Here is a 26,557-nt window from a genome sequence, read left to right as displayed (position 1 = left end):
CACCCAACACCAGGCCTCCCTCCCTCCCAGCACTAAGCATTAGGCCTCCCACCCACCCAGCAGCACCCAGCATCAGGCCTCCCTCCCTCCCACCACGCAGCAGCACCCAGCGTCAGGCCTCCCACCCAGCAGCACCCAGCGTCAGGCCTACCTCCCTCCCACCCAGCACCAGGCCGACCTCCCTCCCTCCCATACGTTTTTTCAATTTCGGAGGAGGAGGAGGGGGGTGGTGCTGGGAGGGAGGGAGGACGGGCGGGCTGATGCTTGTTTGGAAGAGGGAGGGAGCGAGGGCAAGCGGCGTGGTGCTTGGTGAGAGGGAGGGAGGCCGGCCTGGTACTCGGAGGGAGGGAGGGACAGTGGGTGGAGCGGACCAGCGACTGGCGCGTGTGCCAAGGGAGAGGGCTCTGCGTGCCCTCTCTGGCACGTGTGCCATAGGTTCGCCATCACCGCACTAGAGTATACCGACATTTACATGGAGATATGTAGAGGAACAGATTTTAGAAAGCCGGGATTTCCATGTGTGCTTCCCATTTCAGAAAGGGAATGCACATATATGCATAAATATATGCATATATGTGCATTATGCTCCCGGGCACATAGTTTGTTTGTTTGTTTGGTTTTTTTAAGTGCTCGGTTTGGGCAGCCCTTTACAGGACAGATTAAGGGAAGTCTCCTCCTTAATTCCCCATGGATTTTTCCCCCATAAAGTTGAAAGTGCAGAAATGCTGCAGCCCCCATACTTAAATAGGAACATTTACATATGTAGGTTTCCAGACTGGTAGACATACCCATATAGATTCTCGAATAACCTTCTACACGTGTATATATCAGCACTTACGTGTTTAAGTTGCCGAACTACCTTTGGTGATATTTAAAAGAAAAAAAAGGGGGAAAGAACGCTCCACTAGAAAGTAACTGAAAAAAATACAGGAGTACAAAATACGTGGCAACTCTTCACTCTACAAACACTATAAACGCATATCAATAACTCATGGAAATAACTCTTTGCAATATAGTTTTCAATTCTTATGGCAAAGAGGCATCATACAAAGGTAAAACAGGCTATTGGATCCCCTATAGTGCACAGCTGATCCAGATCCGGAGGTCACCAAGTTGTATTAATCATCTGCCTCACTCGCTTATTTTGTTTTTTTAATAAATTGTTTGAGTGCTTAATCATGGGCAAAAGCAACATATCAAAAAACAGACAGCAGCGACCAAACTACTTAACTGAGCACAGAAGAGACAGCACTGTGGAAAATGAGTTCACAACTCCCAATACTCACATTCACAACTGTAAAATGGATTCTCCCGCCACATGTGGCGCCACATACACACCCATTCCTGCACGTACTTTAAAAAAAGTTCTACAAAGGCAGATCCTTCTTCTAAAATACCATCAGAACCGAGCATGACCCAGCCTGGAAATACAAAGTCCAGCTTCTACATTTTACCTAAAATGGGCCTTCTCGTGTGCTTTAAGGAGGGAGAAAATATCAGTTTTAAAGCCATAGCACTAGAAAGAGTGTTGTGGGTTTGGAAGCAATATTCTGCCTCATCAAACTTTCCCAAGCTTTTGGATTCTTTAGCATTCTCTTTTGGTTTTATTTCTTGATCTCTCCTCTTTGTTCTTCTAATATATCCTGCCTGTTTACAGTCCATCTGCTCCAGCCTCCGTCGGATCGCTCTTCCTGTTCGTCTCAGTCCATCTGCTCCAGCCTCCGTCGGATCCAGCTCTTCCTGCTTGTTCCAGCCACCTGCTCCTGCCATCCCAGCCCGCCTATTCCAGCTTGCTCCAGTCAGCCTGATCCAGCTTTCCAGCCATCTGCTCCTGCTGCTCCAGCCCGCCTTAACCTGCTTGCTACAGTCAGCCTGATTAAGCTCTTCCTACTTGTTCCAGCCACCCGCTCCTGCCATTCCAGCCCGCCTAATCCAGCTTGCTCCAGTCAGCCTGATCCAGCTCTCCAGCCATCTGCTCCTGCTGCTCCAGCCCGCCTAAACCTGCTTGCTCCAGTCAGCCTGATCCAGCTTCCCCTGCTCGATCCAGTCCATCTGCACCAGGTTGCTCCAGCCCGCCTGATCCAGCTTCCAGTCCATCTGCACCTGCTTGCTCCACCCCACCAGCTTGTCCAACTTGCCTGCTCACCCACTCCCTACCTCTCTCACTACTATGGCCCCCTTTCACATTCTATTTCTCGCCCTATCCCTCCCCAATCTCTTCCCCTCCCTCCGCTGTCTACCACATGAACTCACTACCCATCCCCCCCCCCCCGTCCTGCCCACTACTGCTATACCCTACCTACCCCTAACCCCCACCACCTCACCATCCCTACTGTCCTCCTCCTCCTTCCTAGCTCTCAACCTCCAACACCTCCTTCCGGCCATGAACCCTTCCCCATTCCTCCTCAGCGCATCCCGCCTTCGGCGCCCTACCTCCCCCACCCTTCTCCGCTCTCTCTTGCTCCTTCTCCTGCTATCCGCGGGAGACATCAATCCCAACCCAGGCCCACCACACATGTCCTCGTCCTCGTCTCATCTATGCAAACGTTCCCGCGATATCTTCAATCTCATCTCCATTCCCCTCCTCCCCCTTCCTCCCTCCCCTTCTCGTGTGCCCTGTGGAATGCCCACTCAATCTGCAACAAACTTACCTTCACCCATGATCTCTTCATCTCCCATTCCCTCGCCCTAACCGAAACCTGGCTCACCCCCGACAACTCTGCCTCAGTCGCAGCCCTTTGCCACGGAGGCTACCTTTTCTCCCATTCGCCCCGCACAGCTAGCCGTGGCGGCGGCGTTGGCGTTGGCATACTACTTTCGCCCTCCTGCAGTTTTCAACCCCTCCTCCTACCACAGTCTCACTGCTTCTCATCCTTTGAAGTCCATTCCATTCGTCTATTCTACCCGCTGCCACTCCGTGTTGCAGTCATCTACCGTCCCCCTGATAAGTCCCTCCCTTCCTTCCTTACTGACTTCGATGCCTGACTCTCCGTTTTCCTCGAGCCCTCATCCCCATCCCTCATTCTTGGTGACTTCAACATACACACTGATAACCCAACTGACTCATACACTTCTCAATTCCTCACCCTAACCTCCTCCTTCAACCTCCAACTGAGCTCCACCACCCCTACTCACAAATCTGGTCACTGTCTTGATCTCGTCCTCTCTTCTACCTGCACGCCCTCTAATCTCTGCGTCTCCGCTCTTCCCATTTCTGACCATCACCTGATCACATTCACACTTCATCACCCTCCCCCTCAGTCCCGCCCAACCCTAACTACTACCTCCAGGAATCTCCAGGCAGTTGACCCCCCCCCACCTTATCCGCTAGTATCTCTGGCCTCCTCCCGTCCATCACGTCCTCCGAGTCCATCGACAAGGCTGTCTCCAACTACAATGCCACTCTCTCCTCCGCCCTTGACACCCTTGCACCGTCTGTTTCCCGTCCCACTAGGTGCACTAATCCCCAGCCCTGGCTTAACCCTTGCACCCGTTACCTTCGCTCCTGCTCCCGATCGGCTGAACCGCTATGGAGGAAATCTCGCACCCATACTGACTTTGTTCACTACAAATTCATGCTATCCTCCTTCCAGTCCTCCCTATTCCTCGCCAAACAGGACTACTACACTCACTTGACTAATTCCCTCAGCTCTAACCCTCGTCGTCTCTTCGCCACCCTCAACTCCCTCCTCAATGTGCCCTCCGCTCCCACCCCCCCTTCACTCTCTCCTCAATCACTGGCTGACTACTTCTGCGACAAAGTCCAGAAGATCAACCTCGAATTCACCACTAAACCTTCTCCTCCCCTTCATCCTATCTCCCACTCCCTCAACAAATCAACCCAGGCCTCCTTCTCCTCTTTTCCTGATATCACCGATGAGGAAACCGCCCATCTTCTCTCCTCCTCTAAATGCACCACCTGTTCCTCAGACCCCATCCCCACCAACTTACTTACCACCATCTCTCCTACTATCACCCCTCCCATCTGTCATATCCTCAACCTCTCTCTCTCCATCCCAACTGTCCCTGACACCTTCAAGCATGCTGTTGTCACACCTCTCCTCAAAAAACATTCACTGGACCCTACTTGTCCCTTCAACTACCGCCCCATCTCCCTCTTACCCTTCCTCTCCAAAATACTTGAACGCGCCGTTCACAGCCGTTGCATTGATTTTCTCGCCTCTCATACCATCCTCGATCCGCTTCAATCTGGCTTTCGCCCACTTCACTCGACAGAAACGGCATTATCCAAAGTCTGTAATGACCTGTTCCTCGCCAAATCTAAAGGTCATTACTCCATCCTCATTCTCCTCGACCTATCCGCCGCTTTTGACACTGTCAATCACAACTTACTTCTTGACACACTGTCCTCTTTTGGGTTCCAGGGCTCTGTCCTCTCCTGGTTCTCCTCTTATCTCTCCCATCGTACCTTCAGAGTACACTCTCATGGTTCTTCCTCCACACCTATCCCGCTCTCTGTTGGAGTCCCTCAGGGTTCTGTCCTTGGACCCCTTCTTTTCTCTATCTACACCTCTTCCCTGGGCTCCCTGATCTCATCTCATGGCTTCCAGTATCATCTCTATGCTGACGACACCCAGCTTTATCTCTCCACACCTGACATCACCGCGGAAACCCAGGCCAAAGTTTCGGCCTGCTTATCAGACATTGCTGCATGGATGTCCAACCGCCACCTGAAACTGACCATGGCCAAGACCGAACTTCTTGTCTTCCCACCCAAACCCACTTCCCCTCTACCTCCACTCTCTATTTCGGTTGATAACACCCTCATCGTTCCCGTCTCATCTGCCCGCAACCTCGATGTCATCTTCGACTCCTCCCTCTCCTTCTCTGCGCATATCCAACAGATAGCCAAGACCTGTCGCTTCTTCCTCTATAACATTAGCAAAATCCGCCCTTTCCTCTCTGAGCACACCACCCGAACTCTCATCCACGCTCTCGTTACCTCTCGCCTTGACTACTGCAACCTACTCCTCACTGGTCTCCCACTTAGCCACCTATCCCCCCTTCAATCCGTTCAGAACTCTGCTGCACGTCTTATCTTCCGCCTGAACCGATACACTCATATCACCCCTCTCCTCAAGTCACTTCATTGGCTTCCGATCAGGTACCGCATTCAATTCAAGCTTCTGCTACTAACCTACAAATGTACTCGATCTGCAGCCCCTCCTTACCTCTCAACCCTCATCTCCCCTTACGTTCCTACCCGTAACCTCCGCTCTCAAGACAAATTCCTCCTTTCAATACCCTTCTCCACCACCGCCAACTCCAGGCTCCGCCCTTTCTGTCTCGCCTCACCCAACGCGTGGAACAAACTCCCCGAGGCCATACGCCAGGCCCCCTCCCTGCCCATCTTCAAATCTCTGCTTAAAGCCCACTTCTTCAACGTCGCCTTCGGCACCTAACCTCTACACCTCTACCCAGGAAATCTAGACTGCCCAACTTGACATTTCGTTCTTTAGATTGTAAGCTCCTTTGAGCAGGGACTGTCCTTCTTTGTTTATTCTGTACAGCGCTGCGTAACCCTAGTAGCGCTCTAGAAATGTTAAGTAGTAGTAGTAGTAGTTTGCACAGTTTTTAGAAAAGGTAAGGCTGCATTTGCTGCTTTCAATAAATCTGTGTTTCTCAAGTCCCCTCATCTTCTGTTTGTGCAATGCTAGTGTTTTCCACTTATCAGTGTAATACCTGTCTGGGCTTCTGATGACCATCAGCACAACAGCACCACATGATTTTCTGTGATGGATGTCGCTAAACTGAAAGAGCTTTTATTTTAAATGTTTTATTGTGAACTACTCAATAGCAAATGATAGGCAGGACAAAAATGAAAAGAATAATACTTGTTTGTTTGACCTGACCACAGAATAATCTGGAAAACAATGATTAAAATACACACATCAATTACACGCACATTGAGTACAAGAACACATTTATACCTGTTACACTATTTAGACTCTGCAATCAGCACTGGAATATACCACTAAAGTATGTTTGCTAAATAACATGTCCCCAGGCCTCTTAGTGTGCAGAATGTCAGTATTAATAGTTTAAACTTTGCCCTTACCATGATTAGAAACCAGTGTAATTGCAGGACAAATAACCTCATAACGTGACATCACAAACTACCACTGACTAAACTGGCTGCAACGATTTGCAGCAGCTGTAACTTATGGATGCTTTTGCTTGGGAGACCCACATACAGGGAATTACAGTAGTCAATTTGTGATATAATTAGCAAATGCATGACCAGTTTAAGTGCACTGTCAAAGTGGACAGAGAAAGCTGCAACTGCCAAATGTTGAATTAGAGAATTCCTACTTTGCTCATTTTATTTTTTCTTTCCTGCTTAATCTTGGCTGACGAAAAGAAAAGTTAAGAGTTATTTTGTTGGCTCAGCCCTGGTACTATGAAAGCCAATGGATAGCTATGTGAGAATGACTCCTCCACGAACTGATTACATCACCAAGGATCAGTCTTTGGGCTCTGTCATGGAACTTGCGGTGACGCTGAGCTCTGGAGCTCAAACTCCTCCACCCCAACAGACTGCCCCAGAGTCAGCATCAATACTAGGAAAAGCCAGCTGCTGACAACTCTATCTCTCTCTCTTATCCATATGATGTATCGTTTCCCCTCCCCCACCTCCCCTAAGCCTAGTTTCATCCTGTTGCATTAAATTTTTGGAAAGTTACTTTGCCCCTAAAAAGAGAGGCATTCTCAACCTCTTTTAAATATTTTTCCCAATTTTTAAATATAGTAATATAGTAAATGATGGCAGATGAAGACCTGTATGGTCCATCTAGTCTACCCAATAACTTGGTTATTTTTTTTTTTATTGCATTTGTACCCCGCACTTTCCCACTCATGGCAGGCTCAATGCGGCTTACATGGGGCAATGGAGGGTTAAGTGACTTGCCCAGAGTCACAAGGAGCTGCCTGTGCCTGAAGTGGGAATTGAACTCAGTTCCTCAGTTCCCCAGGACCAAAGTCCACCACCCTAACCACTAGGCCCCTCTATACTTTCCAGGGACAGGAAAATACCAACTGTATCTGAATGTAATTTACCTTCAGCTTCTGAGAAAGGCATGCACTAAATCCAAAACCCCCATACCTAATTATTCTCTCTACGATAGAGTTGCTGTATTTACAGTTCAAAGAAGGGGTGGGCTGAAATTACACATATGTGCAGATGAGCGCACTAGCTAGCAAACAAAATTTCTCCCTCTGTTAGTGCAGCTCATATATTGTCCCTTTATTAAATATAGGGCAGTAACCAAATTCAAGCTAACATGAGCATAGCTTGTCCATTAATTCACGGAAAAGTCCAATCTGTAAGTGATCTCAATAAGCAATGCATACAGTACAAATCCACATACCTGGTGATTTCCTGCTCAAGTCGCGACACATTGGGAACATAGAACATCACGCCAAAAAAAAGCAAGGGCTCAATGGCAAATTTGTCCAGCTGTTTCTTCAAGGGTTTTTCTAGCTCCACCCATCGTGCCTGATGAGCCTTATTGCGAAACCAAAGGCCAAAGTAGTGTGTCTAGACAGAGAAATAAAATTGCTATATCATCATTTAGATATAAACACATATGACAGCAAACAATGACCTTCATTTTCTATTCCTCCTAGCTCTACTTGATCCACAGCTTTGACCTTGCTTCCTCAGACTAAAGACCCTCTCTGCTTGGTCCAGGTTTTCCCTGAATTCCGATAACCATTTTTGCCTCTACCACCTCCCTGGGAGATTGTTCCATGTTCTTTGTGCAACTGGCTCCAGGATCACAGAATGGGTCCGCCGCCACCCAGGGCAGATTGCGGCTGCATACCCCCCCCCCCCCCCCCCCCCCCCCAAAAAAAAAACCCATCGCATTGCTTCCCCACCCCGGGGCAGGAGTGACCTAATGGTTAGAAAGCACCGGTCTTGCAATCCAGAGGTGGCCGGTTCAAATCCCACTGCTGCTCCTTGTGATCTTGGGCAAGTCACTTAACCCTCCATTGCCTCAGGTACAAACCAAGATTGTGAGCCGTCCTGGGACACAGAATTATCCAGTGTACCTGAATGTAACTCACCTTGAGCTACTACTGAAAAAGGTGTGAGCAAAATCCAAATAAATAAAATAAAAATCACATGGCTTCGCCTCCCCCCTCCAGCGCAATGCATCGCATCGCCTTCCCCCACCTCCCAATGCATTGCTGTTACCTCCTGGGGGTGCTGGGAGCAGCCGCGTGACTGTCAGCTCCGCCGGTTCCCTGCCCCAGAACAAGAAGTAACATCAGAGGAAGCAGAGAAAGGGCGGAGCCACGGCCACACAGCTGCTCCCTGCACCCACCTGCACTGTGCACCCGGGGCGGACCGCCCCCACCGCCCTGCCCTCGGTACGGCACTGGTCTTCCTTTCCTCTTTTGTATCCCATCTGGAAGCAAGCCATTCTTGAAACTACCAGGCACTGTGCATTTTATTCTTCTGTTCCTTTCCACTGGAACTCCCTCCCTCGTGATATCAGAGCTGAATCCTCATTTAAGAAATTTAAGCTAGCTATAAAGACTTGGCTGTTTCAACAGGCCGTTTAATTCTTCATAGAATGTTTACTGCTGTAGGTTCAGCCTTCCCTTCCTTTGCTTACCTCCCCCCCTCCTTGCAAATAGTTTCTTTTCCCATTCCTAATCTCCTTGCTGTTCTATCCTAGCTCTGTAGAATGAATATGGATACTTTCCTATCAACATATTGTAGTTCTTTTCCTCATTTCTTACTATTCTTTTAATTGCACACCGCCTAGATATTCAGAATCTCTCTGCTAAGTTAGGCCTTCTTTCACTAAACCATGCTAGCAGTTCCCGCACGGCAATGCCAACGAAGCCCATTCTAAGCAAATGAGCTTTGTTGGCACTGCCGCGCTGGGAATCGCTAGCGTGGTGCAGCAAAAGGGACCCAGACTTGCTGGTGAATTGGCTTGAAGCACATAACCTGGTATTGAATCCAGGGAAGACATGTGCGGTACTATTCGCTAGAAGTGGCCCACCTATGCTATCACATTCGCTATTTATTTCAGGAAATCCAATTACTTTTAGTACGACAGCTAACATTCTAGGAGTTATCTTCATCAAAATATGACCTTCCATTTGCAGATCTCTCAGGTAGTGCAGCGGATGTTTTTTTGATTGTGCATGTTATATTCTATTTGGCACCTTTTCATTGCTGCTGCTCATGGTACATTCTTTTATTATGGCTCAGCTCGACTACTGTAATGCTCTTTATAATGGGAATCATCACTCTAACATAAAAGGAGGAGATTCTATATATGGCGCCTAAAAAAAATCAGCACTGAAATCAGTGCCGACTAAGTGTATTCTATAATCAGTGCCTAGATTTAGGCGCTGATTATAGAATCAGTGCCTAGATTTAAGCGCTGATTATAGAATACGCTTAGTTGATATCACAGCGCCTAAAACTACACACATCCATTTACACCAACGAAAACATGGCATAAACCCTGGCATGCAAATTTACGTTCACGGGGCCATATTCTATAACTATGCGCATAAATTTCAGAACGCCCACAAAACGCTCATTTCCCCACCCATAACCACACCCCTTTTTGCCTGTGCACATTAGACGTTCAGCACACTTTGCTACAGAATACGCTTAGCAAGTTGTACATGAGTCATTCCGTGTCAAGTGGACCAGGGGTCCCCACCTCACCATCTCAGATTTTGATGAAATTTGGTACATAGTTTCTTTATGATAAAAAACTAAGCTGTGCAAAACTTTAGTTCAAAAGACTAAAAATTGGAGGTTCTAGGGGACCTCAAGTAAAGGGTTGCAAAATGTCGCCTGAGCAAAAATGACATTTTGGGCCAACTTCCAGAAGCTGTAAAACTGGAAGTTTTAGTAGTACAAGGGGGATATTTGGAGAACCTGCACTACTTTTAGGGCTTAATGAACTGGCAAAACCCCATGTTCCTAGTCCTCTTACCTTTTGAATGGTTTAGGCTCAAACGTTGCCAAAAAACGGCAAAAAGCAATTTACAGCGATGTTGAGGCTGCTGTAGTTTCTAAACTAGTTGGCCTTTCAGGTTGATTTTTGGTAGGTGTACTAAATGCAGGGCTGTAATGAGGCATTCCAATTTGCAGCACTTTCCTTCAAGTGGTTGATAAATTATAAGCGTTCAAAGTTGGTATAAAAAGCATTTTTGCCCATTTTGGGCTATCTTTGATGCCCTTGATCTCCAGTGGGACAGCTTCAATATTCTTTCTTTTAGCACCATTAGAAAGAGCAGATGTCCTTCTATCAGAATATTTAGTTTTCATTTTGGAGTCTCATCATATAAGGATTGCAAAAATGCCCTCAAATGTTTGCGGGCAGCAGCCTGTGATTTCTTCACTACACCCTTGATACAAGTGTAGTAAAAGTGATTCTTCTTTCAAAAAGCAACAATTTTTTAAAATAAAGAACACATTATGTTATAAAACTGTATTCAAGAAAACTAAAAAACAGGAATGTTTTTTAGGATGTGGAAGGATGAGGCCAGGTTTCATGACAGGTTTAAAGAAAACTGCAGTCAGTTAGGATGACCGACTTGGCCAATTATGATTGGTGGACCCTGTTGCAAGGCGTCTGAGTGTCTGTTGCTGGTGTTTCTTCACCCTTGCTACAGTTTGACCTCTTAGTGAACTGTAGGCATCAAAGTAAGCCTAGCAACAGACACTCAGGAGCCAGGAGGTACCAGAAGCATACAATTGGGCAATGAAACAAACAATTCTGCCTTGCAACAGGGTTCACCAATCATAATTGGCCAAGTCTAACTGGCTAAAGAAGTTTTCTTTAAATATTATGTTATAAAACTGTGTTCAAGTAAACTAAAAAATAGGGTGGAAACCATTGTATACATACTTCTTGTTGAAGAAACTCGCACCTGCACCGACAGGCTCATTTATATTGAATTAAATGCCACAAATGAAGATATTAATCACTTTAGACTGAAGTAAAATTTTACCCATTGAAAACCTGATTGCAAGAATAAACGCGTCCAGAAAGATCAGATGAATTTCCACTTTGCTCAGTTGGCTGTTCAAGCACATCAGAGTGTCATTTACTGACATACAATAAAAATAAAGGTTTGAAATTAATTGAAGAGCTTCTGCCTGATCAACAGAAGTTGTTACAAGAGCATTCTGGTCAACTTTTCTATGCTGGATCAACTATTTGCCTTCATCATGAATCTTTACTGTTGAAAAAGTTTGAATTTTTGCAAAGAACCTGCTGTAACCCATTTTCCAAAGGTGGTCATAATGCAAAAAGGGGCTTAAGAGTGCTGGATGACACACTAGCAGCCCAGCTAAAGGCCTTAACAAGCAAAATATTTGTGCCGGGTCAGAAACTATGTCCATCTTGTCGAAAAGACGTCAGTAACAGAGCTGCTCTTTATCATCATCAACAGCAGCAGATGATGAACACAGTGACATTTCTGGCAAGTTGAACACAAGTTTGACATCTCTTGGTTTTTCTCCATTAAAGTTCAAAAAAGTCAGCAAGCGTGATGTACGAGGCTACACCAAGCGCAAAATCAGGCGAGTGCAAAATACTTTGAGAGTCATCATCTTGCAGTTGCTGGTGGCTTAGACATTCTACCAGTCAGAAATGTGACAAATGTTCTGATTATGATAACCTGCTAAACGAGTTGAAAAACAAAGTCCAAGTTTCAGCAAATCATGCAGAAAAACTGCAAATACTAACTTTAGCACCAAACAGCTGGTCTATTCAAAGAACTGCCTCAGAATTCATGGTTTCAACTAGAATGGTTAAAAAAGCAAGAAATCTGAAATCAGTTTGTGGAATTCTGGCAAAACCAGACAAGAAGAAAGGTAAAGTTTTACCAGAAGAAACAGAAAAAAAAATTCTTGGCTTTTTTGAAGATGATGAATTCAGTAGACTGTGCCTAGGGAAAAAAGATTTTGTCTCTGTCAGAACTGGCACTGAAAAAATTCAAATGCAAAAGCACTTGCTGCTTAGCAATCTAAAAGAAATGTTTGTTGCATATCGTACTCGAAATGGGCCAGAAGTGGGTTTTTCCAAATTTTGTGAGCTAAGGCCAAAATGGTGTGTCAATGTTGGCTCATCTGGTATGCATTCAGTGTGTGTTTGTGTCATTCATCAAAATGTGAAGCTTATGCTTGCTGGAAGCCATCTGCTGAACGAAGATTACAAAGCACTGATGGCTAAAACTGTGTGCAATTTGGAATGCAAAGAATGCATGCTTCACAGGTGTGAAATATGTCCAGGTAAAGATGTGCCTGAAAATTACCTGACAGAAGTGTTCATTGATGCTGACCCAGGTGAAACAATCGAGTTTAAGCAGTGGGTTCATACAGATCGCACCACACTGGAGACCAAACAAATGTATGTTGATGATTTTGTATCTGAGCTTGCATTGAAAGTTTCAAACCTGTCAATTCACCATTACATTTCCAAACATCAGACACAATACTTAAAGAAAACCTAAATCCTTGTGAAATTGTTGTTCTCTTGGACTTTGCTGAAAACTACTCCTTTATTGTCCAAGATGCTGTTCAAGGTTTCCACTGGGAAAACAGTCAAGCTACACTGCATCCATTTGTTGGGTACTTCCGTGATGCTTCAGGTGAAATTCAGTGCATAAGTGTTTGCAAAATAAGTGACAGCTTGCGGCATGATGCAGTTGCTGTACATGCATTCTTGGAAAAATTAATCACGTTCTTGAAAAGCAAAATTGGAGAAATAAAATATGTAACATACTTTAGTGATGGCTCAGCTGCACAATACAAGAACTTCAAAAACTTTGCCAACTTGTGCTATCATCAAACAGAATTTGGAATAAGTGCACAGTGGAATTTCTTTGGCAGAAGCCATGGCAAGTCACCATGTGATGCCATAGGTGGTACAACAAAGCGACTAGCTGCTCAGGCTAGTTTGCAACGACCTAAAAATAGCCAAATTCTCACAGCACAAGGCTTGTTTGAATTTTGTGATCAAAAAATAAATAAAATCAAGTTCTTTTTTGTTTCCAAGGATGAAATTGAATCTTCAAGATCTGCACAAGAGGAAAGATTCAGTAAAGCTTCCACAGTTGCTGGAACTAAATCACCAGTTTATTCCCATTGACTTGAACCAAATTTCAGTCAGTAGAATGTCAAATGATTCCTCCTCATTTGTTGTCAAACTTTGTCAGTCGGATGACCCAGTGAGTGTACCTGGCATAAATGTGTCTCAACTTCAGCCTGGGCAGTATGTTGCCTGTGTTTATGACAACAAATGGTGGATTGGCAATGTCTGTGACACATCATTTGAAGAACATGATGCCTTGGTCAACTTTATGCATCCATGCGGGCCTGCACGATCATTTCATTGGCCTAGCAGAAGAGATTCTTGTTGGATTTCTGAACAGCATATTCTAGCAGTTCTTCCAGTACCAGCAACTACACACTTGGACGACAGTATACATTTCCAGAAACAGCAGTGAAACTTATCAGTGAAAAATTCTTGTCACTTCAGCACTGAGGTTTTACTTGGGAACCATTAAGACACCCCCATTAGGCTTGAGAAACTAGGCAAAGACAACCAAATGAGGCTTGGGAACCTCAAGTAAGATGCCCACCTTCAGGCTTGGGAACCTGTGCCAAGTGGCTGGACTTGCCTTGCTATCGGGCGTGACCTCTTGGCGATGAGGTTGCCACTTCCTATTGAATTGGTAGTGGCATAGCCACCATGGACCAACGCATGCTTAAAGCAACTGAGTGACTTATACAGCAATTAGAAACATTGATGGGCCCTATATCCGTTTCATCTATCATTCAACAATACTGGCCAAAAAACACTTTTTTTGCAATCCTTATATGGAGAGACTCCAAATTGAAAACTACATATTCTGATAGAAGGAAATCTGCTCTTTCTAATGGTGCTAAAAGAAAGAATATTGAAGCTGTCCCACTGGAGATCAAGGGCATCAAAGATAGCCCAAAATGGGCAAAAATGCTTTTTATACCAACTTTGAACGCTTATAATTTTTCAACCACTTGAAGGAAAGTGCTGCAAATTGGAATGCCTCATTACAGCCGTGCATTTAGTACACCTACCAAAAATCAACCTGAAAGGCCAACTAGTTTAGAAACTACAGCAGCCTCAACATCACTGTAAATTGATTTTTGCCGTTTTTTTTGGCAAAGTTTGAGCCTAAACCATTCAAAAAGTAAGAGGACTAGGAACATGGGGTTTTGCCAGTTCATTAAGCCCTAAAAGTAGTGCAGGTTCTCCAAATATCCCCCTTGTACTACTAAAACTTCCAGTTTTACAGCTTCTGGAAGTTGGCCCAAAATGTCATTTTTGCTCAGGCGACATTTTGCAACCCTTTACTTGAGGTCCCCTAGAATCTCCAATTTTTAGTCTTTTGAACTAAAGTTTTGCACAGCTTAGTTTTTTATCATAAAGAAACTATGTACCAAATTTCATCAAAATCTGAGATGGTGAGGTGGGGACGACCTTTAAAATTGGTCCACTTGACACGGAATGACTCACATGTAAATTCTAATCAGTGCCAATTTGTGCTCATTATTGCTTGTTAACAGCTGTTATCAACGCTGATTAACTTAAGCCAATTAAGTTATGCACATTGTTATGGAATCTGTGCTGATCTCTAGGCGCACTATGTAGAATCCAGGGGAAAGTGATTACAACTGGTCCAAAACATGGAGATCAAGTTGTTGACTAACTCAAGTAAATATGACCATGTCACCCCTCTTCTGAGATGGGAACATTGGTTACCTATCTTTTACAGGATACGATTTAAACTTCTTTGTTTTGTTTACAAGATTCATTTTACAGGCATTCCATCATATTTGGCAGATTTGTTAATCTTGTACATGCCTATGTGGTCTTTCAGGTCCAGTTCTCAAAACTGTTTGATGGTTCCATCTTTTCAGACCTTTGATCTAGAAACTATACGTACTAAAATGTTTAGCATTGCTGGTCCACTCTCTTGGAATAAGATGCCGTTGTAGTTACAGTTGGAGGAGTCATTTCACATCTTTAAGCAACTCCTTAAATCATATTCATTTCAGGAGACTTTTGGGACCTCACTATGATGAATTTTCTCCTAGACCTCTCTGTTGGCCCTTCAGTTCAGACTGGAATTATCAGCACATATGAGTTTATCTTGTTGGGCAGACTGCATGGACCGTACAGGTCTTTTTCTGCCGTCACCTACTATGTTACTATTGCTGAAGTGCCCCTGTGTCAGGGATGCTTCCGGATTCCATGACTGCAGTTGAGTTACACTATGTTACTATCAGCACTGAATAAGAGATGATACGACATGATATGATTGATTTGGTATGATGCAATATTGCATGATGTGTGTCAATCTGCTTTACTTTATATTGTGTTTGTTTTTGTGTTTAGTTGCTATTTTATTCTTTCCTATTATTGGCTTGGTGTTCCTTTTTGTTTTATATACATAATTTTATATTGTAAACTGCCCAGAAGGTTGTCCCTAGGGGGTGATATATAAAATTTTAAATAAAACTTGGAAACTTGGGTGTTATCAATAATTGGTGCTAATTGGCAACAATTTGGATTTATACGTGCAACTTGCAAGACGCTATTCTATAAGACGCACACATAAATCTTTTTGTGTGCAACTGAAAACGGGGCATGGCTATGGGAGGGGCACAGGCAGGTCAGGGGTGTTCATTAAAGATGCACGCACTATTACAGAATTAGGAGGATCCGCATTTAATTTATACATGGGGATTTACACCAGGTTTCAGTTGGTGTAAATTCTTCACCCAAAATTGGTTGTGGATCCCAGCGCTACGTACTATTCAATAAACGACATCTAACTTGGGGTGCCATTTAGAGCATAATGCTTAGCACTCATTTTTTTCAACACCTAAATTTGGGTGCCATTTTCTGAATTTAGTCCTATGTGTCTGCCTGTGCGGTAAATGCAGGGAGATGATTGCCAAGCCCTAGGCATTTACCACACAAGATTACCACACCTTACGTTTTGCACTTAAATTGAAGTAAGTAAACAGGCTCCTTAATTACATCAAAATAGACACAACATTATAAGAGACAACAATTATCAATGCCTTGCAATGAAACATATCAGTTAAAATTGTGAACCCTACAGTCCTATGTTTTCAACCACCACTGCAACCCCTAATCAGTAGAGAAGACCATCACTGGATATGAAATGCTCTCTAAAATTGTATGCTTTCATATTTTATTTTGTATTTATTTTTTTTAGTGAATTGCAAGTAATCTTTGTTCAGCCAAATTCCTAGGACATGCCACAGCTTGATCCTTTTACTGAAAGAATCTAAGCATCTCAGACAACCAAGTACCATTGACAATAAAGAGCAAATAAGCAGGCCTGATCCTAGCAGACAGATGGAATGGATAGAGAAATTAGGTCTTATCAGAAATTTTTCATTCTATTAGCACTTCCCACTATTCCAGAACCTGTGGGATAGTTGTGTCCATCAACCAGCAGGTGGAGATAGAGAACTGAAAACTGAGCTGAGACATATCTCTCTTGGCATCCAGTCCAGCTCCTCAGTGTTTACATAGACAAGCAGGAAGGAGAAACTCAGAATAAACACAACAACCTTAAATAAATCGCTAACCTAACACTAACCAGATGAGCAAATATATAATTGGAATTGATGCTACAAATATTTCGCATCTGTTCTATCTTGTTGCCTCACTTACAAATATACAAGATGTTATTGCTAACTCTGATATGGCTAACCAATTGCTATTTTCAGTCTAAAATTCAAGTTAATAGAATCCAATTTTTCAGATAATTTAATTGGGATCAATTTTCCTTTAAATCATTACAATAGTGACATTACTCCAGCAGGTTTTAGTCAGCTAGATTGGAATGACTTTATTACATTCCCACTGTCAATTTGACAGCTGTCCTTCATATACAAAAAAAAACAGCTCCTTTAGAATTTAAACAAATGATCTTTGAATGGTTATAAAAAGCGTTAAAGTTAGGAAACTTTCCATCACATATAAAAGAAATTATTCTTACACCTATTATAAAGGATCCTAAGGAAGCACTGCATATTGTTTCTGGAATGCACTGCCTGAAAGGCTCCACTTAACAAAAGACTATCTCTACTTAAGGAAGAAGGTGAAAGCTTGGCTCTTCAACCAGGCCTTTAATGGAAGAAGTAACTAACTTCTTAGTCTCTGTCACACACACACAAGGAATGACACAAGCTTGCCATACTGCAGCAGTACATGTTTATCTACTCCTATCCTTGCTGAGATAACATTTAATCATCTCTCTGACCTCATGTGCAACTTTCTTAAATTAGTCACCTTATTTTCTAACTCCTCTTACTCTCTTACCTATCTATATGTTCCATCTTTGCTTACACACTACACTGTCTATTAAAATGTTTTATTATGTTTTGACATTGTAAGTAGTACACTATGCCATACTTTGTATTGTTATTTGAATGTTTGTACTGCTGCAATTGTCTATTGCTTATGTTTGACTTATTCTTACTGTGCACCGCTTTGAGTGAATTCTTTCAAGAAGTTGGTAAATAAATCCTAATAAGTAAATAAATAAATGTTAGACCAGTGGCATCTATACCATTTTTTGAGAAAATAATGTAGGCTTTGGTGGCTAAACAGATGTCACATTATATAGATCTGTTTGATATTTTACATTTCTCTCAGTCTAGATTTTGATCTTTCTAGAATACAGAGACGGTAATAGTATCTTTAATAGATAATATTAAAACTACTAGTAAAAAAGGCCCGTTTCTGGCTCAAATGAAACGGGCGCTAGCAAGGTTTTCCGCGGAGTGTGCATGAGAGAGTGTGAGAGTGACTGTGTGAGAGAGAGTGAATGTGCAAGTGTGTGTGTGTGACAGAGTGAGATTGGTTGCGAGTGTGTCTGTGAGAGAGTGTGTGTATGTGAGAATGAGTGTGTGCGAGTGCATATGTGAGACAGTGTCCTGCCCTTTCCCCCATCTCAGGTCTGAGGACCCCCTCCCCTGTGGTCTGAGGACCCCCCTTCCCCCCGTCTCTGTGGTCTGAGGACCCCCCCTCTGTGGTCTTAGGGATCCCCTTCCCCCCCTCTCTGTGGTCTTAGGGATCCCCCTTCCCCCCCTCTCTGTGGTCTTAGGGACCCCCCTTCCCCCCCTCTCTGGTGTTATGGTCCCCCCTCCCCTCCCCCTCTCCATACCAGCGACCCTCCTCTTGCCTGCCCCCCCTGCAGCCACCCATACCCACCAACCCTCCTCTCACCACGCATGTGCAGTGGCCCTCCCTCTCTCCCCTGCCCCCCTCGGCGCATCACCCAAGCCCCTCCCCCTGGCGCATCACCCAAGCCCCCCCCCCTCGGGCTCATCAACCCTCTCGTCACCCGCAGCCGCCAATACTAACGCTGTCCGTCCGCTGCTGCTTCTCGTGTTGAGCAGCAGCGGCCGGTACAAAAAGAAAAAAAGGAAAAACAAGAGTTTCTACCTGAAACGCAGCTCCGTAGACAGCCATCTGGCATTGGCTGTCGTCTCTGCAGCCGCTCCTCCTCTCCCCTCTGACGTCACTGCGCTCCTCCAGAGTCTTCCTCCAGGAGCAGTGATGTCAGAGGGGAGAGGAGGAGCGCCTGCAGAGACGACAGTCAATGCCAGATGGCTGTCTACGGAGGCGCGTATGAGGTTTAATGTTTTTTTTTTTGCTTTTTTCTTTTTGTACCGGCCACTGCTACTGAACAGGAGAAGCAGCAGCGGCCAGACAGCGTTAGTATTGGGGGCTGCGGGTGCGAGGGGGTTGATTTGTCCGTGGGGGGGGGTAGGGGCTTGTGTGATGCAATTCGCTGAGTGTTTGTGCTCCGCCCATGACGTCATGGGGCAGACACTCATGGAGCAAAACCGATCTACACAACTACAAATTTAGAACGTTGGGAGCATTGAGGCTTCATTAGAACGTTGGAGGTGCGAATTATGTCTGGATGGGGCGTGGCTGAGGGCGGGTCTATGAGTGAGGGTGAGTGGTGCTGACAGCCTAGCCTACGAACAGTACAGGGCTTCAGTGCTTCCCTGCCACGGAGTGAGCTTCAGAACATAGGAGGTGGGAATTATTTATTTAGATAATCACTAAAAGGCAAAAAGTATTGATTTTGCAATTCAGTCTTTCCAGTGCATTTGACCTGGTTGCTCACAAAGGGGTATGTTTACCAAGGCGTGTTACTATTTTTAACGCGCCTTTAAAGTTAAGGCGTGTTAAACACTAATGCACCAATTGCACTAATGCACATTCCTATAGGCGTTATTAGTGTTTGACATGCATCAACCATTAACACGCGTTAAAAACGCTTACGTGCCTATAGCATGCCTTTGTAAACACAGGTCAAAATCTTTATTTAGCTCTTAGATAGTCTTCTTGTTATACTCCTCTTGTTGTAAGTATTTTTCTCCCTCACATGAGGTATTTCCAATGCATTCATGCAACTTGACTAGTAATTATATTACCTTGCTCTTAAGCTTATGTGAATATGGTATGTTCAATTGATTGTAACGTCCTGTTTTCTTCTTTTTGGATTATATGTACCCTTGTCCTTTTGGGATATACTTATTTTGTTGTATTGAAAGCATATAAGAATGTTTTCTCTTTGTTCTCACTACAAACATGTTTTCATTTCTCAATTTTGGGGGTTTCGAGATTACTAATTGTCCTCCTTATCCCTTTATGCATTATGTTTTACATGGAAGTACAAATTCTATTTAAACTGATGTATGTTTTTATTTCTGTTTATATAGATTGTGATTGTTTTTCTTGGTTCATAAACAATCTCATCGTATGTTAAAATTGGAATTATTCTAAAAGGTCAGTGATATTCTTGTCTTTTTCATTACCATTGTTCATTGCTTTTATGCTTTTAGGGCCCTGTTTACTAAGGTGCGCAAACATTTTGAGTGCCTGCTAGAGACACCCATATATTCCTATGGGTGTCTCTAGAATTAGCGCATGCTAAATTTTAGTGCACGCTAAAACGCTAGTGCACCTGTAGCATAGCTTAGTAAACAGGGTCCTTAGTCTTTTATTGTTTACACTATTTGTATATACATCATATAATTATATTGTAATAGTCCTGGCATATCATATTTCATTTATTGTTATATTTTGATTCATTGTTTAAGCATTATATTTACTATTTGTTTATCCTTTTTAATTTTTTTTGTGTCATATGTATTTCCTTTTCTCACATGTATGTACATATTTGTCTCCTATTGCCGAAACACAGTATCATGTTGGGTCATTTACAAAATAAAGATTCCTGTTGCACCTACATCAGTCTCCTGTTCCTTTTGGAAGTGTCGTGTTGGCTACGCTATTCTTTTTGTTGCCCTCACTCATGGCACCACTTGCATCACTGCCGTCATTTACCCTAGAACCTGGATGTAGTCCCCGATCCCAGGCATGCCTTGACTGAGCAGAAGATGAATCTGTTAATCTAGCTTCGACCTCCTGTACTCCAAAAGAAAGATCCTCTCTCATACTGTGTCAAATAGATACTCCAGCGTCTGTGATGGAGTTAGTCTGCTCTTTGTAAAATTGATCACCCAACCCAATGACTGCAAAAGATGGACAACTTTGTCACCACCATGCTGTCTAAATAGGACAACACACGAATGAGCCAGTTGAGATACAGGTAAACTCTGATTCCTGGCATTGAAGGAAAGCCACCGCCACCACTACAATAACCTTGGTAAACATTCTTGGAGCCACTGTGAGGCCGAAGGACAAAGCCCTGAACTGGACATAAGAATAGCCATACTGGGTCAGGCCAATGGTTCATCCAGCCTAGTATCCTGTTTCCAACAGTGGTCAATTCAGGTCACAAGTACCTGGTAGAAACCCAAATAGTAGGAACAGTCCATGTTACTAATCCCAGGACAAGCAGTGGCTTCCCCATGTCTGTCTCAATAGCAGACTATGGACTTTTCCTCCAGGAATTTGTCCAAACCTTTTTTAAACCCAAATACACTAACTGCTGTTACCAGATCCTCTGGCAATGAGTTCCAGAGCTTAACTATTCGTTGAGTGAAAAAATATTTCCTCCTATTTGTTTTAAAAGTATTTCCATGTAACTTCCTTGAGTGTCCCCTAATCTTTGTAACGAGTAAAAAAAAAAAAATCAATTCACTTCTACTTGTTCTACACCACTCTGTATTTTGTAGACCTCAATCATATCTCCCCTCAGCCATCTCTTTTCCAAGCTAAAGAGCCCTAACCTCTTTAGCCTTTCCTCATATGAGAGGAATTCCATCCCTTTTATCATTTTGGTGCCTCTTCTTTGAACCTTTTCTAATTGCAATATATCTTTTTTTGAGATACGGCGACCAGAACTGAAGGTATTTGAAGGTGACAGGTGCAAAACAATGTTTGGTGGATTCTGTTGAGATGAAGAAGAAAGAGAAATACTTTTGTAAATACTTTTGTACCAATGAAGTTGGTGCAGAAAGGGACTTTAATTGGTGCAGCTTAAACAGCATATATTTTTAGCAATTATGTCTACTATGGAACAGATGCATCTGATGTGAACACAGAGCATGCTTCTGAAAATTTACAACTACTTCCACAACTACAAAGTTCAGACTAAGCTCCTGAAAGAATACTGTACTTTTATGGATGCTAAATACAGAAAACTGCTCTCTCATAGCAAGATATGCTGGTTATCCTCATTTCCTGGAATTACAAGGCTGCTTCCAATGTTTCAAGCTTTAAAGGCTTTCTTCTTGACACAAGGCACTTGTCACTATCTACTCTGTTTAAGAAATTTTTGATGATAACTTCAGTCAGATGCACTGCTGGCACGGGCACTCCCTGAGTGTATTCCACTCCCAAACCGATGAACTGGAACATAAAAAGAATTCCACTGTGGAAGTGAGGAAGGCCCTGAATTCAGTGCACAATGTCCTTCCTGATCGCAAGATCCAGCACTTCATGTCCCTGAAAGTCAATGCCCGAGGAGGGGCTGGATGACATTTCTGTGACAACGTGCAAAATCTGCACAGCACATGCAAAGAGTATTTGGATATGTGAATGGAATTCTATCGCGACTTCTCTCACTTCATGAGGATTGCCCTTGGTTAGTGCCCAGATTGGACTTATGTGGATGCCTGTGTAAATTACCTGATAAAAAGAACATAACATAAGAGTAGCCTTATTGGGACAGACCAATGGTCCATCTAGCACAGTATCTTGTTTCTAAAAGTGGCCCATCCTGGTCACAAGTACCTGCCAGAAACCCAAATCGGGGCAGCATTCCATGCTACAAATCTCAGGGCGAGCAGTTGCTTCCCCATATTTGTCTCAATAGCAGACTATGGACTTTTCCTCCAGGCACTTGTCCAAACCTTTTTTTTAAACCAACTGCTGTTACCACATCCTCCAGCAAAAAGAGTTCCACAGCTTAAGTATTTCTTGAGTGAAAAAATATTTCCTCCTATTTGTTATAAAAGTATTTCCATGTAACTTCCTTGAGTGTCCCCTAGTCTTTGTACTTTTAGAACAAGACAAAAAAAAAAAAAAGATTTACTTCCCTCATCCATCTCTTTTCCAAGCTGAAGAGCCCTAACCTCTTTAGCTTTTCCTCATATGAGAGGAGTTCCATCCCTTATATCATTTTGGTTGCACTTCTTTGAACCTTTTCTAATTCCGCTATATCTTTTTTGAGATACGGTGACCGGAACTGAATGCAGTACCATGGAGTGATACAGCGGCATTATAGTATTTTCAGTTTTATTTTTTTTTGTTACATTTGTATCCCGTGCTTTCCCACTCATGGCAGGCTCAATGCGGCTTACATGGGGCAATGGAGGGTTAAGTGACTCGCCCAGAGTCACAAGGAGCTGCCTGTGCCTGAAGTGGGAATTGAACTCAGTTCCTCAGTTCCCCAGGACCAAAGTCCACCACCCTAACCACTAGGCCACTCCTCCACTCATCATCCCTTTCCTAATAATTCCTAGCATCCTGTTTGTTTTTTTGGCCACCGCCACACATTGAGGAAAAGATTTCAGCATGTTATCTACAATGACACCTAGATCTTTTTCTTGGATACTGACCCCCAAGGTGGACCCTAGCATCAGGTAACTATCAATTGGATTATTCTTTCCAATGTGTATCACCTTGCATTTGTCCACATTAAATTTCATCTGCCATTTGGATGCCCAGTCTTCCAATTTCCTAAGGTCTTCCTGCAATATTTCATAGTCCCCATGTGTTTTAACGACCTTGAACAGTTTTGTATCATCTGAATATTTAATCATCTCCCTCGTTCTGATTTCCATATCATTTCCAAATATGTGTAATAGTACCGGTCCCAGTACTACTGATCCCTGTGGCACTCCACTGTTCACCCTCCTCCATTGAAATAAATGATCATTTAACCCTATCCTCTGTTTTCTGTCCAATAACCAATTCCTAATCCACACCTGAACATTGCCTGTTATCCCAAGACTCTATAATTTTCTCAGGAGTCTCTCATGATGAACTTTATCAAAAGCTTTCTGAAAATATAGCTACAAGAAGAGTGGAGTGGAGGAGTGGCCTAGTGGTTAGGGTGGTGGACTTTGGTCCTGGGGAACTGAGTTCGATTCCCGGCCCAGGCAGCTCCTTGTGACTTTGGGCAAGTCACTTAACCCTCCATTGCCTGCCGCATTGAGCCTGCCATGAGTGGGAAAAAGTGCGGGGTACAAATAAATAAAAAAAAAAAAAGAGGTGCAAACTGCTACACTGATGACATCTGATCAATCTACAATGATGAGAGAGAGTTCCAAAACCTGCTGTTTCACTAAAAAAGGAACAGATATTTTGAAAAAAAAAAAACACCAAACAACCCCCCCCCCCCCCCACCCACACACACTGAGTATTACTAGGAAATACTGAAGATCACACAGCTCTTTTTTGCTGTAGTTTCGCATAATGTGAATGTAGAGTACATTTTTTTTATTTCACTACTACAAATCAGTGGACAGGAATCAAAGCATCGGACGACTCACGTATGCTGTGTGTGACAACTAGAGGATGAAGGAAGAGCAGATCCAATAGTATAGATTAAAAATTCTTTATTGATGAGAACACCTGACATGGTCCACGTTTCGCCCACTACTGGGCTTCTTCAGGGGTATAACAAATAGTCAAAAATTCTATTGCTGGCAGTCCCCCTACAAACACATGCAACAGCACAACTTGTGCACCAGCAAGCAATAACCAGCAATCCTTTGTACAGCTTATGCCAAAGGCAGTGATTAGTAACTCTCAGGATGATGCATCACATGACTTGTGTATCCTGAATCTTACTGGTCAATTGCCTGTTGGGATAAGCTATGCTAAGGATTGCTGGTTATTGCTTGCTGGAGCACAAGCTGTACTGTGGCACAATAAAATTTCTGACTATTGTTATACCCCTGAAGCAGCCCAATAGTGGGTGAAACGTGGACCACGTCGGGAATTATCCTCAACAAAGAACTTTTTAATGTACAAGTTTGGATCTGATCTTCTGCACTCTCTGTGGATTTATAGAGCTTCTTCATACAACTCCCTAGAGAAGCCTTGAGCCCAGTGAGCCAGGGATAAATTTTCACCATTCAGCCACCACTTTCATCTGTTTATTCTTTCTCAAAAGTTAAATCATGCACTGGTTACGCAAAAATATCACACACACACACATACCCTTACTATTCAGCCACAGAGGTAAGCATTTGATTTAAATACCAGCCATCATGGTTTTCTTTCTATTTACATGTTTAGTGCAAGTAAATGGACACTGGTCAGCACTAAATATCTAAGTATAACGATTTTTACATTGAATATGCTCATACCATGTGGGCTAAACACAGAGTTCGAATGGATGACGTTGATATAGCCTAGGTGCCCTGATTGGCAGACTTTTCAAATAATTGATATAAATCAGCTGCTCAGAAACACCGCCGCCATCTTGCTTTATATACTTTTTTCAGGGGGTGGATCCTTGATACAGCCGAATGGTGAAATATGATTTCATGTTGGATTTAAAATCCTCCCCCCCCCCCCCCGCCACTGACTCATTCAAGATAAGTAAAAGAATTTGAGACTACTAGTACCTCTCATATGTCTGAAAATTACCCAAAAGCTATAAATTGGGAACATTATATGTAATTATAAAAAGTAACAAAGAGAAATGAGCATTAAAAGAAAAATAAGACAAAAAAAACCAATGAAGACCGGTGACGACAGGAGAGTGGCTGCTGAAACAAATATGTGCTCCAGAACTCCGCTTGACTGTGGTCTTTAAAATATAGAGATAAACTGGATAATTATTAGCACCCAATTATCAGCACTAATTGGCTCATTAATCAATTAAATTGGGCGTGCAAATTGGGTGCACGGCCAAATTTGCACGCACAATTTAAGTGTCATCTACAGAATTGTGAGGATAATGCTGCACATAAAATGCATAACTTGCTAACTTACATAATTTCATATTTTGCACAAGCATAGAGAGGAGATGTCAGTTATGCTACCCATAGGAGCCAACTTTTTAAAATTATTGGGGGTGCTAAGCCCAATGGAAATAACCCCTCCCTGGACACATACAAGGAATTTTCTCAATATTGGGGGTGCTCAAGCACCCACAGCGTCGGCTCCAATGATGCTACCCATAGTTCTAACACTATATCACATGAACTAGATGAAGGGAAGCAGCACTAACTTGTGGGGTCAGAACCAAGAGAGACAGAATTGGCCTTTTGGGGCTGGAAACAGGAAGTGCTATTCCATCTCCATCCATCTCTTACCCTCATCCATCCCACATTATCCCATCTTCTCTCTCAATGCACTCTACCCTAAATCTCACCATTTCCTCCCTCCCATTCTCCCTAGTTTCTATCCTGTATATACCGAAGAGAAGACACCAGAAGCACTTCGAGCACTGGGGCTGTGAACTGGAAAAGTGAGGTACTAGAAGGTGTGCTGCTGAAGAAAGATTGTGGTAGCTCAGAACCAGAGGACAGCAGCGAGAAGGAGGCAAACATCTGTAGAAGAGGGGACTGGACTATATCAATAGGGCCGAAAGGCAGATGCAAGAATCGCTGCACAAAAAAGGAAGTCTGGAGGAGCAGAGGAGAGCAGCAGCAGCCGAGAGGACATCTGGGCAGAGAACAGCAGAACTGACAAGAGTTAACAGGCAGGAGGAGAGCTGGTGATGAAAGAGAGGAACCGGAACAGCTGCCACAGGTGGGCATCAAGATCAATGGCAGTGCAAACCAAGGAGGCTGAGGATGAAAGGCAGGAAAGACAGTGTTGAAGAGACGAGCAATGGGACTGGAGGTGAGTTACTGCAGAAGCTGGGGTAGCAATTGGAATTGTGGCAGCTGGGGGAATGGCCAGAGCAAAGCAGTAGGAGGGAAGTTCATTGTGGCGGGGTGGGCTAGTTTCTCGTGATTTCATGGCAAGGTTCAAATATCAACAGAAAAAAGGGAAAAATTCACAGCAGTCAC

General features: G+C 43.6%; 1 protein-coding gene across 1 annotated transcript in view; it reads right to left on the bottom strand.

The window, feature by feature from the left end:
- PTPN14 (protein tyrosine phosphatase non-receptor type 14) overlaps nt 1–26,557 on the bottom strand; it is a 231,772-nt gene that overhangs the window by 146,831 nt on the left and 58,384 nt on the right. The window contains 1 exon segment of the mRNA XM_030196037.1: nt 7,389–7,558. Coding sequence (XP_030051897.1) covers nt 7,389–7,558 — 170 coding nt within the window.

Source organism: Microcaecilia unicolor, chromosome 3 (genome assembly GCF_901765095.1).
Source record: "Microcaecilia unicolor chromosome 3, aMicUni1.1, whole genome shotgun sequence".
NCBI classification, from domain to species: Eukaryota; Metazoa; Chordata; class Amphibia; order Gymnophiona; family Siphonopidae; genus Microcaecilia; species Microcaecilia unicolor.
Note: the sequence above shows the minus strand (reverse complement) of the source record. Positions and strands in the feature narration are given on the sequence as shown.